The following is a 16,802-nucleotide window of genomic DNA, read 5'->3' as shown; positions in this document are numbered from 1 at the left end:
TTAATCGGAACGTGGTGATTATTAAAAGAAGAAGGGGGGGGGGGGGGAGGGGGGTGGGGCTGTGGTCGCGACGGATAATTAAGGAACGGAGGAATTCCAAACAACATTGTGTACGATAATGATGGGTTCATTTCCCAGTGTTTGTGCGATGAGCGCTGCAATTATGATCCCCGCTGTGTTTATCCCACCACGTCTTCCAAGATAAACACAATCTCCGAGTCTTGATGAGTGCTCAACCGGTTATGGTTACTCACTCATTCCCCCTACAGTAGCTGCCTACCCACTCATTCACCTAACAACTCACTCGTACACATACCTTCCAACATCACTCATCAACTTATCTACCAAACTGCTCATCCACCTACCTAACCACGCATTCATCTACACACTCATCCATCTTCCTACCAACTCATCCGCCTACCCACTCATCCAGCTATCTACCGATCCACTCATCCACCTACTTTCCAACCTAATTCACTCATTCACCTACCCACTCATCCACCTACCTACCCACTCATCCACCTATCTACCCACTCATCCACCTACCAACTCTTCCACCTACCCACTCATCCACATACCCACTCATCCACCAAACTACTCATACAATATGATCGCTCCATATAAAATCGATTACATTTTGGAATAAGATCAGATGAATTACAGATGGCAAAAGCAAAGTAAAATATGATCGTCCCACGTGTCAGGCTATAAATTGAGAACACACGAGATGTGTATTCATAAATATATACATACAATATATTATTTAACTATATCCTACAGCATAATTTGATAAATGCTAAAACCCTGGTCTGGATTCCACCTTATTTGGTCTCATCAGCAGAGTCGGGCTTCTTGTTGAAAACCCTGATCTGGATTCCACATTCTTTGGACTCATCAGCAGTCGGGCTTCTTGTTAAAAACCCTGGTATAGATTACACCTTCTTTGGTCTCATCAGCAGAGCCGGGCTTCTTGTTGAAAACCCTGATCTGGATTCCACATTCTTTGGACTCATCAGCAGTCGGGCTTCTTGTTAAAAACCCTGGTATAGATTACACCTTCTTTGGTCTCATCAGCAGAGCCGGGCTTCTTGTTGAAAACCCTGATCTGGATTCCACCTTCTTTGGACTCATCAGCAGTCGGGCTTCTTGTTAAAAAAAACCCTGGTCTGGATTCCATCTTCTTTGGTCTCATCAGCAGAGCCGGGCATCTTGTTGAAAACTCTGATCTGGATTCCACCTTCTTTGGTCTCATCAGCAGAGTCCGGCTTCTTGTTGAAAACAATGTTAAACGACCGAATTCAGTTCCTGAAGAAGCTGCCGGCACCTGGAGCGAAACGTCGGGCCATCGAGCAGCGCACGGCTGCAACTCGTGCCAAGTATGTTGCTGCTGCTGTTGTTGTTGTTGAGATGGCGTGACCTGACCTGGAGATGAAACAACAAAATCCACCAACACTTCCTGTCAACTTCCCAAGGAAGCCCACAAGCGTGTATGGGGGGGGGGCGAAACGTCGGACAACGTTACGAAACGACGTTGCACCCCGCGAAACTCGGCGGGTTGGAAGATAGTCATCACTCGTAAGGGGGGGTTGGGGGAGCTAGCGTCTCGTCAACGATGCATGGCTGTCCCACCTGCGACAAGTCAAGTTTACTACTCCCCCTATTCTACCTGAGCTTGCTTCACGAGTACATACAAATAAAAAAGTAAAATATAAAAAGTTAAAAAAAAACATCTTTTGACGTATTTTGCTACGGGCTGGATGGAAAATATGGGCTCGGTTATTTTAAAAAAAATAAACCACACGAACAAACGGGGCGTGCCTTGGAGCAAGTGCCAGGCAAAGAACAACAATCATCATCATCACGATCACCACCACTACCAGCCACCACCATCATCATCACGATCACCACCACTGCCAACCATCACCAATACCATCTTCATGATCACTACCACTGCCAACCATCACCATCATCACGATCACCACGGCTACCAGCCACCACCATCATCATCACGATCACCACCATCATCATCACGATCACCACCACTACCAACCACCACCATCATCATAATCACCACTCGTAGAGATCTGTACAACCCCGTGGATTTTGTCCGGCAGCCAAGATTTTAACCACAACAACATCAACAACATCAACAACATATTCTTAGTTTTTTCGGTAAAGTCACGTTGAAGAGAAACAACAAAACAATAAAATATATATAAAACAATAAAAAAAATTCTCACGACGTTTCGACCATAACTCAAACGGTCGTCTTCACACCTGAATCGTCGAAACGTCGTGAGAATTTTTTTATTGTTTTATATATATTTTATTGTTTTGTTGTTTCTCTTCAACGTGACTTTACCGAAAAAACTAAGAATATGAATTACTGCAGTCACGAAAGCTTTAAATCAAAACATCAACAACATCAACAAAATAATATCAACAACATCAACAAAACAACATTAACGACATCAACATTAACAACATCAACAAAATAAACATCAACAACTTAAATAACAGCAGCAACAAACTCAACAACGTCAACAGCAGCATTAACAACAAAAACAACATCAACAACAACAAAAGAACATCAACTACAAACTCAAGGGCGTTCGTCAATAACGCCCCGTGTGTGTAGGCAACGTTTCGGGCAATGGCCCTGCTTGAAGCCACGTGAATGGAGAGCCTTGTAGTGGATTATAATCAGACTTGAAGACGCCTTTTGTTTACACCATGGAGGCCCTGATGAGAATGACAGCTTAACAATGTTTTCTGATGACCGATATTTATAATTTTGCATTTGAATGTTATGTATGTTGAGCTTCTTTTGCACCGTACGTAGCCGGTGGTGCGGGGAAGGACAACAAACTAAACACAAAAAGCAGTTCAAAATTAATTAGTTTGTCAATCTAGATGCTGATTTAAAAGTGCATGGCTCCAGTGAGCTTCCTCATATCGGAAGGAAGAGCGTTCCAGACGGCCGCAGAGGCGCATCTGAAAGCGGGCAAAAACAGCAGTGACCGACTTGGCTGAGCCAAAAGCCGCTGCGACTAGTTACACGTTTAGTAGCTATTGGGTAACAACCTCTTGTAGCAATTAAATAAAGTACTACGACTTCTACGCCATTAACTATTATGTTGAAAGTCAAAGGATGAAATATATTGCTGGCATATTGCATTGTGGGAAGATGTGTTCTTGTGAGCAACAAGGTATAGGTCCGCGCAGCAGTGCATTCTAGGACCCATAAGTCACCAACAATCACCATCTCAATAAAAGCGATTTACCTGCCCTGCATTCGAAGCGATTTCCAGCTTCCCAAATGAGCATTGAGGCATTGCGACTACCCATCTCCTATTTACAGCCCTGCGGAGCCAGTGGTGGAAATTCCACGTTTCCATGGCGAGGGGGCGAGCCTGCAGTCCATCCATCGTAGAACCACGGTCGGCATCAGAAGTCTTCCCGGGATATTTAAAGTCCTGCCATTTGCGTAAAAAACAATAGCACACACACACACACGCCGCTCAAGACATCATCGGTCGCTATTTACTTCGTCGTCCCCGTGGTATTTGTTGCTTGTTTGTTTGAATGTTATTTGCCATTGTAATGTTGGTCGCCAAGGTCACTGTCGCAAATTAGGCCTATCCGATTGAAAGCTTTCGTGACTTCCGGGATTCATATTCTTGGTTCTTTCGGTAAAGTCACGGCTACTTGCGCTGTGGCCGAAACGTCGTGAGAATTTTATTTTATCATGTTTTATTTCTCTTATTTAATTATTTCCCTTCTACGCGACTTTACCGAAAGAACCGAGAATATGAGAGCTATCCGCTTCGCATGGCCAGCGGTGGGAATTCAACGTCCCCCACTCCATCCATAGAGCAGCCAGCGCTGACTTCCCCACCAAGTTGGTATTTCATTTTAGTGCCCCTCAATAGACGATGGGCTGAGCTGGAGCGTAACTCGCATGGGGGGGGGGGGGGCAAGGGGGTGGGGGTGCCTTGCCAAAGCTACGAGTTGGGGCCCCCTTGACAATCATCGTGAGATTTGTTTTCAACAGTCATTAAAAAAAACTTGTTTAAAACGCGGCTTATTTTCACTTTTACGAAAATGCTTTCATTCGATGAGAGCGGTCCGCCGTAGTGGGCACGCAAAGAGGTGACCACGCCAGGGAGCTGCCGTGGCCGCGTGTTGTGCGAAGACGGAGGGAGGCTCCCCCCCCCCCCCCTACAGCGCTAAATGTTGGAGGCCGTGAGCGTAGCGACGATTGCGGTAGGGGCGAGAGGGGCCGCGACAGACAGACAGCCTCTAGGCTGCCACCGTGCGAGACAAATCAAATGGTGGGGCCCCACCTGACCCGATTGCCGTACCCCCTGAGCTGACAATGTCGTGACTACGACACTGGGGCTGAGTCAAGCGTCATAGCAATAACGATGATGATGATGACAATGATGATCATGCCGATGTCGTATTGCCAACAGAGGGGCGCAATAGCTGGGGGCGATGCGTCACCTACCGACGTCCTGGTGGCTCCAGCAGCTGGGCCTGCCCGAGTACTCGCCCGCCCTGGAGCCTCACTTCGCCCACGTGGAGGTAGCTACGGCCCCCGGTGCCACGGCGCGTGGTGGTGGTGGTGGGGAGGGAGGGGGGGTAGCGACGCAGGCGATCGATCGCACGGCGGTCGAGACCCACGTTTGGTGCGGAGCGGAGATAGTGCCAGACGCGCGTGGTGGTGGGGTGGTGGTCGACACGTGGGTGGTGGCGGTGGTGGCGGTGGTGGTCGTGCCAAACGCGTGGTGGCGGTGGTGGTGGTGGTCGAGCCAGACGCGCGGTGGTGGGGCCAAACATGTGGTAGGGGCGGCGGGGTCAACCACGTGGTGGTGGCGGCGGGGTCAACCACGTGGTGGTGGCGGCGGGGTCAACCACGTGGTGGTGGTGGTGGTGTCAGCCACGTGGTGGTGGTGGTGGGGCCGGTTTTCACGCAAGACTTGGCCCGCGGCGGTTATTGTAAACGGGCTTGCGGAATGGAAACAGGTTTTTTTTTTAGGTTACAAATATTTAAATTCCACCCGATGATATCTCTTGCCGAGACCTCAGCTCGGGCTCTGGTCCCACGGATGGGTAATGGGGGGAGGGGTCAGGAGAGGGCGGAGTGGTGGGGGGGGGAGAAAGTGGGGGCAGGTCATGTCGGGGTCACTGTTGTCCGAGAGACGTTCAGAGTTCCACGTGGCTTTCGCGACCAATATTATCCATAATATAGGGGGGCGGGTGGGGGAGGTCTGGGTTAGATCACCAACGTATTAGTGTGTCGTTAAACCCGCCACCACCCGGCAGGGCCAATTGGTGAGGTTTGTCGCGTGAACAAAACGTGCCAGCTGGTCGTAAAACCAAGGCCGTAGCCATGGAGTTAACATTGGGGGGGACCAAATCTTCCAGGGGGTCTGGGGATCCCCCCCCCAGAAAAATCTAAATTTTAAAACGAATTTCCTGTCTAAAATATAAAAAATTCACCAAAACATGGGAGTTATTTATTTATTGCAATAATGTCTAATAGTGTTAGTGTATTACATTGCTCTGGTTTTTCTTTTTGTTATTTTTGTTTACATTTTCTTGTTTCATTGTATGTAATGGCAGAGATTAGGGATTAATAAAGTACAACCATAACCACAATCACATAAACCGAAATCTATTTTATAGCAATATATTGGGGGAGACATTTTGAGCATATTTGAATATTGGGGGGGATGTGTGTCCCACTATATACTGTATATTATAATTACGGCCTTGAGTAAAGCCCATTGTAACAGCGCCGACGTAGTAACTAACCCACGCGTTCTGTTTACGTGACAAACCCTTTACCGATCGGCTGGGCCGGGTGGTGGCCGGTTTAACGACGCAGTTATAGTCACGTGATCTAACCCACGCAGAACCGATTTACAACAACAACAAAACCACGCAACAAGCCCTTCATCATGGTGCGGAGTTTCCCTTCACTTGAGTGGAGGGGAGGCTGGACACCTCCTGACCTGGCGATCCACCCCCCACCCCCCCCCCCCCCTCTTAAACGTTCTGCTCTCCCCTGCGCCGTCGTCAGCCGTGTTCAATCCACTGCTGGATGAAGGCCCTCCCGCCAGACAGCCACCGCCGCCGCCAGCCCTTCGCCGATGAGCGCGAATCGAACCGCGGCAGCAGCACGCCCGCAGCGGTGACTGCTGCAGATGCTGCAGCAGTCACCGCTGGCATGATCTATCCACTGCTGCATGAAGGCCTCCCGCCACCCCCCACCCACCAATCAGTCGCCGCCTCTCGCGGTCCCGCGATGCATCGATCCGTCCAGTTAATGATAATAATAATAATCACGACGTTATCATTAATGTTGTATAGCAGAGTCATTCGTGCTAATTGCATCCCATAACGCTGTAGATTAATTATACAGCTACCAAGCAAAGCAAATTTAATAAACAAATCTAGAAATGGCACCAAAACAACAACAACAACAACAACAACAAAAAGACACGAACAAACAACAACAACAAAGTTATTACAACACAGACGTGAGTCCATTGAGTCTCAACATCCCGGGGTGGCTAGGAGATGTTAACTACCTCGCCTGGTATGCAGGAGGTCGTGGGGTTTGATCCCAACCCTGACGCTTGCTGCATATTTGGAGTTTGTGTGTCTCTCTCTCCCCGTGGTCGCGTGGATTTTTCTCCAGGTCTTCGGGTTTTTCCCCCTCCACATTTAGAATCAACATCGCCACGCGTTCAGAGGGTTCAGCTGCTATAAATTTCCACGCGATGATAAACCACTTGGTGGAGCTATCATTTGTGATTGCCAGGACGCAATTGAAAAACGAGCTTATATAGCTCAGTGGGCCTTACCTGGTAAAATAAAAAAATAGTTTAGTTTTAGAGTGTTCCACGTGCGTGACCCCATGATATGAAAACAAGTTCAAGGGATGTTTGGATTTTATATATATATGTCAGAGGCGCGGTGACCTTGGCAAGTCTGCTAAAACATTCTTGTGTTGCAGGCTCTTTAAAAGATATACAGCAGGCAAACTGCCAACACACACACACTCATAAACCTCAGCAATAATGATCTACTGCCATGTGCCAATCCACTGATGGTTGAAGGCCTGCCCACGCCCTGTCATTCATTGCGGTTGTTCGACCAAACTTTACCCACAGAGGGGAGAGGTAGGAGAGTGCGTGGAGGGGGGTAGAGTGAGATGAGAGGTAGGAGAGTGCGTGGAAGGAAGTAGAGTGAGATGAGAGGTAGGAGAGTGCGTGGAGGAGAGTAGAGTGAGATGAGAGGTATGAGAGTGTGTGGAGGGGAGTAGAGTGAGATGAGAGGTAGGAGAGTGCGTGGAGGAGAGTAGAGTGAGATGAGAGGGGAGAGGTAGGAGAGTGCGTGGAGGGGAGTGGAGTGAGATGAGAGGGGAGAGGTAGGAGAGTGCGTGGAGGGGAGTAGAGTGGGATGAGAGGGTAGGAGAGTGTGTGGAGGGGAGTAGAGTGAGATGAGAGGGGAGAGGTAGGAGAGTGCGTGGAGGGGGTAGAGTGAGATGAGAGGGGAGAGGTAGGAGAGTGCGTGGAGGGGAGTAGAGTGAGATGAGAGGGGAGAGGGAGCAGAGCACGTGGAGGGGAGTAGAGTGGGATGAGAGGGTAGGGGTAGGAGAGTGAGTGGAGGGGAGTAGAGTGAGATGAGAGGGGAGAGGTAGGAGAGTGCGTTGAGGGGAGTAGAGTAAGACGAGAGGTAGGAGAGTGAGTGGAGGGGAGTAGAGTGAGATGAGAGGTAGGAGAGTGCGTGGAGGGGGGTAGTGAGATGAGAGGTAGGAGAGTGCGTGGAGGGGGGTAGAGTGAGATGAGAGGGGAGAGATAGGTGGGGGTGAATTCATGGAGGAGGAACAGAAACTCTCCTCGGCCCATATTGAAGGGATTATATCGCGGAATAACACCACGTGTGTTGCAGACGGATGGAGTGAAGTGAAAAAATAAAAATAGTTCACAGGCCACAGTGTAAATTGGTTACATCTGCGCTGTGCCAATGCGTTTAATATGACCAATAAAAGTTAATTAATAAGCGATAATGGGACAATAATGGCAACGACATTCAGATTCATCTTGCACATCGTCGAATGGCTCGCTAACTACCATTTCATCATCATCAGCAACGATCTATCCACTGCTGCATGACGACCGTCTCAAGCTGCACCCATCAATCACGCTCGCACGATGTACCAATCCCGCAATAGAGACCCATAGACTCACATCAAGACCCATAGACTCACATCGAGACCCATAGACTCACATAGAGACCCATAGACTCACATAGAGACCCATAGACTCATATAGAGACCCATAGACTCACATAGAGGCCCATAGACTCACATAGAGACCCATAGACTCACACAGAGACCCATAGACTCACACAGAGACCCATAGACTCACACAGAGACCCATAGACTCACATAGAGACCCATAGACTCACATAGAGACCCATAGACTCACACAGAGACCCATAGACTCACACAGAGACCCATAGACTCACACAGAGACCTATAGACTTACACAGAGACCCTTAGACACACACAGAGACCCATAGACTAACACAGAGATGCATTACTCACACAGAGACCCATAGACTCACACAGAGACCGATAGACTCACATAGAGACCCGTAGACTCACATAGAGACCCATAGACTCACATAGAGACCCATAGACTCACATTGACACCCATAGACTCACATAGAGACCCGTAGACTCACATAGAGACCCGTAGACTCACATAGAGAACCGTAGACTCACACAGAGACCCATACACTCGCATAGAGACCCATAGACCCACACAGAGACCCATAGACTCACGGAGAGACCCACAGACTCACTTAGGGACCCACAGACTCACATAGAGACCCATAGACTCACATAGTGGCCCATAGACTCACATAGAGACCCATAGACTCACATCGAGACTCATAGACTCACATAGAGACCCACAGACTCACATAGAGACCCATAGACTCACATAGTGGCCCATAGACTCACATAGAGACCCATAGACTCACATCGAGACCCATAGACTCACATATAGACCCATAGACTCACATAGAGACCCATAGACTCATATAGAGACCCATAGACTCACATAGAGGCCCATAGACTCACATAGAGACCCATAGACTCACACAGAGACCCATAGACTCACACAGAGACCCATAGACTCACACAGAGACCCATAGACTCACATAGAGACCCATAGACTCACATAGAGACCCATAGACTCACACAGAGACCCATAGACTCACACAGAGACCCATAGACTCACACAGAGACCTATAGACTTACACAGAGACCCTTAGACACACACAGAGACCCATAGACTAACACAGAGATGCATTACTCACACAGAGACCCATAGACTCACACAGAGACCGATAGACTCACATAGAGACCCGTAGACTCACATAGAGACCCATAGACTCACATAGAGACCCATAGACTCACATTGAGACCCATAGACTCACATAGAGACCCGTAGACTCACATAGAGACCCGTAGACTCACATAGAGACCCGTAGACTCACACAGAGACCCATACACTCGCATAGAGACCCATAGACTCACACAGAGACCCATAGACTCACGGAGAGACCCACAGACTCACTTAGGGACCCACAGACTCACATAGAGACCCATAGACTCACATAGTGGCCCATAGACTCACATAGAGACCCATATACTCACATAGAGACCCATAGACTCACATAGAGACCAATAGACTCACATCGAGACTCAGAGACTCACATAGAGACCCACAGACTCACATAGAGACCCACAGACTCACATAGAGACCCACCGACTCACATAGAGACCCATACACTCACATAGAGACCCATAGACTCACACAGAGACCCATAGACTCACATAGAGACCCATAGACTCACATAGAGACCCATAGACTCACATAGAGACCCATAGACTCACATAGGAACCCATAGACTCACATAGAAACCCATAGACTCACATCCAGACCCATAGACTCACACAGAGACCCATAGACTCACATAGGAACCCATAGACTCACATCCAGACCCATAGACTCACACAGAGACCCATAGACTCATATAGGAACCCATAGACTCACATAGCGACCTATATATCCACTTAGAGATCGATAGACTCACATAGGGACCCGTAAACCCATACAGGGAGCATTGAACTCATATGGGGACCCATATGATCACCCACAGACTCACACAGAGACCCATAGATTCACCCATAGACCCACACAGAGATTCAATAGACTCAGAGAGGCACCTCTGAGTGACCGCCTCTCTGTGCAGTACAACATAAGACGTGCCCACTGTTCCCTGTACAGCGGCCGCATGCAAGACGCTGCGTATGACTCTGCACTGCGTTGGAATCGTACGAATAATAATGTGTAATACAAGTGTACGTGTGTAAAGTGGCACATTTCATCCGTAGATCCCAAATGCGCCACCGTGAATTGGAAAGTCCAGGAAATTAACAGAGTCTGCAGGGTACACGGCCAGAAGGGGAGGTGGGGGGGGTAATTTACCCATGCACCCGCTCACCCACTCACGCACTCAGTCACCCACTCGCTCGGAATCCTGGGTACACGGCCAGAAGTAGTGTGGCGGTGGCTAAAGGCCGACTTACCCACTCACTCAGCCGCTCACCAACTCAGTCACCCACTCGCTCGGAATCCCGGGTACAACTTAAGGAGGCTAATTTCACTCCGGGACTTACGCAGACCGAGTGCGTGAGTGGGCGACGGCCACCTTGTAAGGATTCCCCACCCCCTCCTCATCGGCTCAGCAACCCGAGCCACGAGGTCACCCTCGTAGGTCGGGTCACGTGACTTTCACGCGTGGTGCCGTACGTCACAGGGGAGTCACGTGCCCCAGATGAGAGACAAAAACCCACAACGGTGAGGTTTGAAAATCAACAACCCTGCCTCACTGGCCCCGTGGCAATATGCCTCCAGGGCATCTGTGAAACCTAACAATGAAATCTTCTGGGTTCTTTCGGTAAAGTCACTTAGAATGGAGATAAAATAATAAAAATAATAATAACAGAATAAAATTCTCATAACGTTTCGGCCACAACACAAGTAGCCTTCCTCAGGTGAAGAAACGGGACTGTCCGGAAGACAGCGCTTGAGTGAACCCTAATAATGAAAATCAAGTGATTTATTTTCCCCTCCGCTCCAACGAAGTGCCGAGGAGGCTGTCGCAGCGCCTCTCCTGTTTACAGCGTTGCAGAGCCAGTGGTGGAAATTCCACATTCCTATGGCGGATGTATCCATGAGACAATCGCTGTTGACTTCCGCACAAAGTGGTGCTCATTTTATCGGCCCCAGAGGCAAGGAAGATGGGCTGATTCACGATTGCAAATGAGCATTGTCTTTTGAGGTCTCACCTGGTTAAACAAAATACATTTAACTAGACAGCGTCATCGTTCATTCACTCATCCATTTGCTCTTTCATTCACTCATTCATTCACTCATTCATTCACTCATTAATTCACTCACCCATTCACCCAGTCGTGAAAATTACACTCACGCTGGTCTCTAGAGTTCTCGCCTGGTTAAACAATAAACTAACTACACACAGCATCATTCACTCACTCATTCACTCACTCGTGCTAATTGACACTCACCATTGTCTCTTGAGTTCTTATCTAGTTAAATTTCGATTTAAAGCTTTCGTGACTGCAATGATTCATCTTCTTTGGTTCTTTCGGTAAAGTCACGTAGAATGATAATAAAATAATAAATTGATAAAATAAAATAACACAATAATATTCTCACGACGTTTCGGCCACAACACAAGCGGCCTTCATCAGGTGAAGGGGGCGAGACTGTCTGGTAGGACAGCGAGACTGTCTGGTAGGACAGCGCTGTCCTACCAGACAGTCTCGCCCCCTTCACCTGATGAAGGCCGCTTGTGTTGTGGCCGAAACGTCGTGAGAATATTATTGTGTTATTTTATTTTATCAATTTATTATTTTATTATCATTCTACGTGACTTTACCGAAAGAACCAAAGAAGTTCTTATCTAGTTAGACAAAATAAACTCAACTACACACAACATCAGCATCATCATTCATTTACTCACTCACAATCACTCATTCACTCACTCTTGCAAACGAGACTCATACTGGTCCCGATAGCTCTCATCTGGTTACACAATCAACTAACTGCACACGGCAAAATGACTCACTCATTCACTGACTCATTCACCCATTCACTCGCTCGTTCAAACGACACTCATGCCGGTGTATACAGTTCTCACCTGGCTAAATTGAATCAACTAACACACAGCAAAATTACTCACTCATTCACTCATTCACTGGCTCATTCACTCATTCACCCATTCACTCACTCGTTCAAACGACACTCATGCCGGTGTATACAGTTCTCACCTGGCTAAATTGAATCAACTAACACATAGCAAAATTACTCACTCATTCACTCATTCACTGGCTCATTCACTCAGTCACCCATTCACTCACCCGTTCAAACGACACTCATGCCGATGTATACAGTTCTCACCTGGCTAAACTGAATCAACTAACACACAGCAAAATGACTCACTCGTTCACTGACTCATTCGCTCATTCACTCACTCGTGCAAATGACACTCATGCTGATGTCCAAAGTTCTCACCTGGCAAAAAAAAAACCTCAACTTGACTTGAATCGCGACCAGACGCTGATTCGCAAACGGGAGTTTGGAGGTGGTGGGGGGGTGGTATCTCGCCACGTGTCTGTAAAGAATGTCGGGAATTTCACGCGGCGCTAGCGAGAGACACAGTGCCCATTGAGCATGCCCGTTCGGAGCAGAGGGCAGTGCCGCGCAAAGAGGGCCCTCAACTTGCAGACGGATTTGAATTCACACTCATAATATTTGTTTATACTGGAGGAATCCTGATGAGCTATGAAGCTCTGTTTTAAAAATGTAAAAAACAGATGTCCAGTAGGGGCACGGGGTCATAACGTTACAAACAACAGGTGTGGTGTAGGGGTGGGGGGGGAAGGCTAATAAACTAAACACAATAGGCAGTTGTAAAGGAACGGGTTTTCAGTTTAAACTCCAAAGTGCGTAGCACCAGTGGCTTCCTAATACTGACATAAACATCAGCGCTGGGGAGACAAAGGCGGCCGGGCGTGGTGCTGGCCACCCATCCCCTCTCGCGTGCCGTCCCGAACCTTCATAGGGGCTGCTACTCGCTGACAGCACTTGCCCCGACATTCTGTTAAGGCTACACGGGGGTGGAGGGGGGGGTCTTCGTCTTAAGTGACGATGCAAATCTGCACTCACCACCCACGCTTGGACCTCCCACGCCGTCGAAGGTCGACATCGTGAACGTCCCAACCAACGATCTTGCCCCAGGCCACGCTTGCCAAGTGACACTCACCGCGGTGTCTCGAGCTCCCGCCTGCAAAATCACAAACCGTGAGACACGTGGGCACGCCACTGCCCGCTTTCATCATTCACCGGCAGCGTTTCCGATGTGCAGAGATTCACCATCATATCGGTCTCTGTGTGAGTCTATGGGCCTCTATGTGAGGCTGTGGATCTCTATGTGAGTATATGGGCCTCTATGTGGGTCTGTGGATCTCTATGTGACTCTATGGCTCTCTGTGTGAGTGTATGGGTCTCTATGTGAGTCTGTGTGAGTATATGGGTCTTTACGTGAGTCTATGGGTCTCTGTGAATCTATAGACCGCTATGCGAGTCTGTGTGGCCTCTATGTGAGTAATTGGCTCTCTATGCGAGTCTGTGGGCCCCTATGTGAGTGTATGGGTCTCTGTGTGAGTCTATGGGTCTCTGTGTGAGTCTATGGGTCTCTATGTCAGTCTGGGCGGCCTCTATGCGAATCTGTGGGTCTCTATGTGAGTGTATGGGTCTCTGTGTATGTCTGTGTGTTTCTGTGAATCGATAGACCTCTATGCGAGTCTGTGGGCTTCTATGTGAGTGTATGTGTCTCTGTGTGAGTATATGAATCTCCATGTGAGTCTATGGGTCTCTATGTCAGTCTGTGTGGCCTCTATGCGAATCTGTGGGTTTCTATGTGAGTGTATGGGTCTCTGTGAGTTTATGGGTCTCTATGCGAGTCTATGGGTCTCTATGGGAGTCTATGGGTCTCTGTGTGAGTATATGTGTGAGTATATGGGTCTCCGTGCGAGTGTATGAGTCTATGGGTCTCTATGCGAGTTTATGGGTCTCTATGCGAGTCTATGGGTCTCTGGCTCTGCGTGTGAATCCACTCTCGCAGCCCATGGCCTGAGCCACTCCCGCCAACCCGGACGAAATGAGGCGCGCGATGACCACCCCTGGACACAAACTCAGCTGTTGACATTTTAGCCGCCACGTGCCAAGGTGGGAGGTGGGGGGGAGGGGTGATGGGGGAGGGGTAATGGGGGAGGGGTGATGGGGGAGGGGTAATGGGGGAAGGGGTGATGGAGGAGTGGGGGGGGGTCACGTGCTCCCACCCAACACTCCATCTATCAGTCGGGCTGGGATCGCACGCGGCCTGGTGAACAACAACGGCCCGGCAGCAGCGTGGACCGGCACACGCGACTGACCCGCCGGAGAGGCAAAGGTGCCCCTTGTAGCCTCAGCAGACTTGAGGGGCAAGTGCCCTGAGGAGCGAGCTCCTGTGAAGGGCGGCACGGTACTCGAAGGTGGGGGGGGGGGGTGGCCAAGAGCACGCGCGGCCGCCTTTGTCTCCCGAGTTTTGGGTGGACCGCAGGTCACTCGAGGGTAACCTCGGGGGCAGTTCTACATTAGCCACTTCAGCGTGCCCGCTCTCTTAACGCGAGCGGCGGCGGATTTTTTTTTTAGTTTTGGTCGGGGGGGGGGGGTTTGCGCCGTTCTGGCGGACTTCTCCCATCATTATCGGCATCATCATCACTATCGGCATCATCATCATCGGCATCATCATCGGCATAGTCATCATCATCGGCATCATCATCATCATCATCAATGGCATCATCATCATCGGCATCATCATCGTCATCATCATCGACATCATCATCGGCATCATCATCATCGGCATCATCATCATTATCATCGTTATTACTATGACGCTTGACTCAGCCCCAGTGTCGAAGTCGCGACATTGTCAGCTCAGGGGGTACGGCAATCGGGTCAGGTGGGGCCCCACCATTTGATTTGTCTCGCACGGTCGCAGCCTAGAGGCTGTCTGTCTGTCGCGGCCCCTCTCGCCCCTACCGCAATCGTCGCTACGCTCACGGCCTCCAACATTTAGCGCTGTAGGGGGGGGGGGGAGCCTCCCTCCGTCTTCGCACAACACGCGGCCACGGCAGCTCCCTGGCGTGGCCACCTCTTTGCGTGCCCACTACGGCGGACCGCTCTCATCCAATTGCAATGACACGTGGAACGTGGCTGAAAGCATTTTCGTAAAAGTGAAATTAAGCCGCGTTTTAAGCAAGTGTTTATTCATGCGTTTCTTACACACGCGTTGTTGAAAACGTCTCGTGGTGGTGGTTGTCAAGAGGGGGCCCAACTCGTAGCTTTGGCCACCAGCGGGGCGCGGGGGGCCGAGGCACCACCCAGCCCCCACCGCTGGGTAAGCCATTGCCCCCATCGCGAACAGCTCCATTGGCGTTGAAGGTCACTGAAGGACGCGCGTCGCCCACACTGTCCACCCCACTCACACTCGCTACGAGCGGCACTTTGGCAGGACCCTCCCGGCGACGAGTCACGAGGCTCGGGGCACAAGTGAACAAACATTCGGATGTTGCACGGAATCAACCACCACCTCCACCAAGCACCACCACCACACCACCACCACCTCCACCAAGCACCACCACCACCACCACACACCACCAACAACCACCACCAACAACCACCACCACCAACCATATCCACCAACCACCACCACCACACCATTTCCACTAACCACCACTAACCACCACCAGCACCACCACCACATGACACCACATATTAGACCACCTCCTTCGGTGTATGCACGCAGGGGGCGGTGGTGGGGGTGGAGGAGGGGGGGGAGAAGGGGGGTGGAGGGGGGTGGTGGAGGGGGGTGGAGATGGGGGGGGGGGGGATCACCGCTTAGCCGCTCTGCGTGAAGCCTGAAGTTTGATTCCTGATGCAGCTGGTGGAGTAGTTCTGGGTTGTTCATTGTTGTTGTAGTTGTTGTTGTAGTTGTTATTGCCATTACAGCACCCCCCCCCCCCTCCACTGTGTCAATCCACTCACGTTTCAAGACGTGTCTCTGTCAGTGTCGGATTAAGCTAAGTGCGTGAGCACATGTGTAGCACATGTGTAGCACATGTTGTTATAAAGGGCCCTAAATAAAACATAAATATTAAAACACAAATATTTAACTTTCAAAGTAAAGTAATTGTATTTTTTCATTTGCTATACAGCCAGATAATACGACAAATCGCTAACTTTAAACACCCAGTCGTTCGTAAAAGTTGAAGGCGGTATAGTACTATAGTGATAGAGCAAGTGCAGAATCACCGAATTGATAGCTTGAAAGCATTTAGCGCGGGGCCCTTTAAAGTGCGGGGCCCCGTAGCATTGAGTAGCTTAACTTGTGCTACTGGGATATAATCTGGCACTGATCTCTGTTACTTATATATTTGTTTCTTAGACGGTACAGCGAGCAGTGTCCATGATGGAAGTTGGGTAAAAACAAACTTCAGCTGTAATTGTGTGGAGGGGGGGGGGGCGCAGGTTAGCCCCCCCCCCTTCTGTCATCTCTCTCTCACTACATATCTCTCTCTGACT

At 49.6% G+C, this 16,802-nt stretch overlaps 1 protein-coding gene across 2 annotated transcripts in view; it reads left to right on the top strand.

Moving 5' to 3' along the window:
• LOC116953192 (SH2 domain-containing protein 3C-like) overlaps positions 1–16,802 on the top strand; it is a 142,419-nt gene that overhangs the window by 7,122 nt on the left and 118,495 nt on the right. Inside the window, exon 2 of one of the 2 annotated variants that reach the window (XM_032973136.2) lies at positions 4,476–4,587. In XM_032973136.2, coding sequence (XP_032829027.2) covers positions 4,498–4,587 — 90 coding nt within the window. In that variant the 5' untranslated portion in view covers positions 4,476–4,497. Of the gene's footprint in view, positions 1–4,372; positions 4,588–16,802 lie in introns of those variants that run through there. The other variant, XM_076074814.1, reaches the window with a different exon arrangement.

Source organism: Petromyzon marinus, chromosome 50 (genome assembly GCF_048934315.1).
Source record: "Petromyzon marinus isolate PM22_M1 ecotype Great Lakes invasive population chromosome 50, UKy_Petmar_22M1.pri1.0, whole genome shotgun sequence".
Lineage (NCBI taxonomy): Eukaryota > Metazoa > Chordata > Hyperoartia > Petromyzontiformes > Petromyzontidae > Petromyzon > Petromyzon marinus.
Note: the sequence above shows the minus strand (reverse complement) of the source record. Positions and strands in the feature narration are given on the sequence as shown.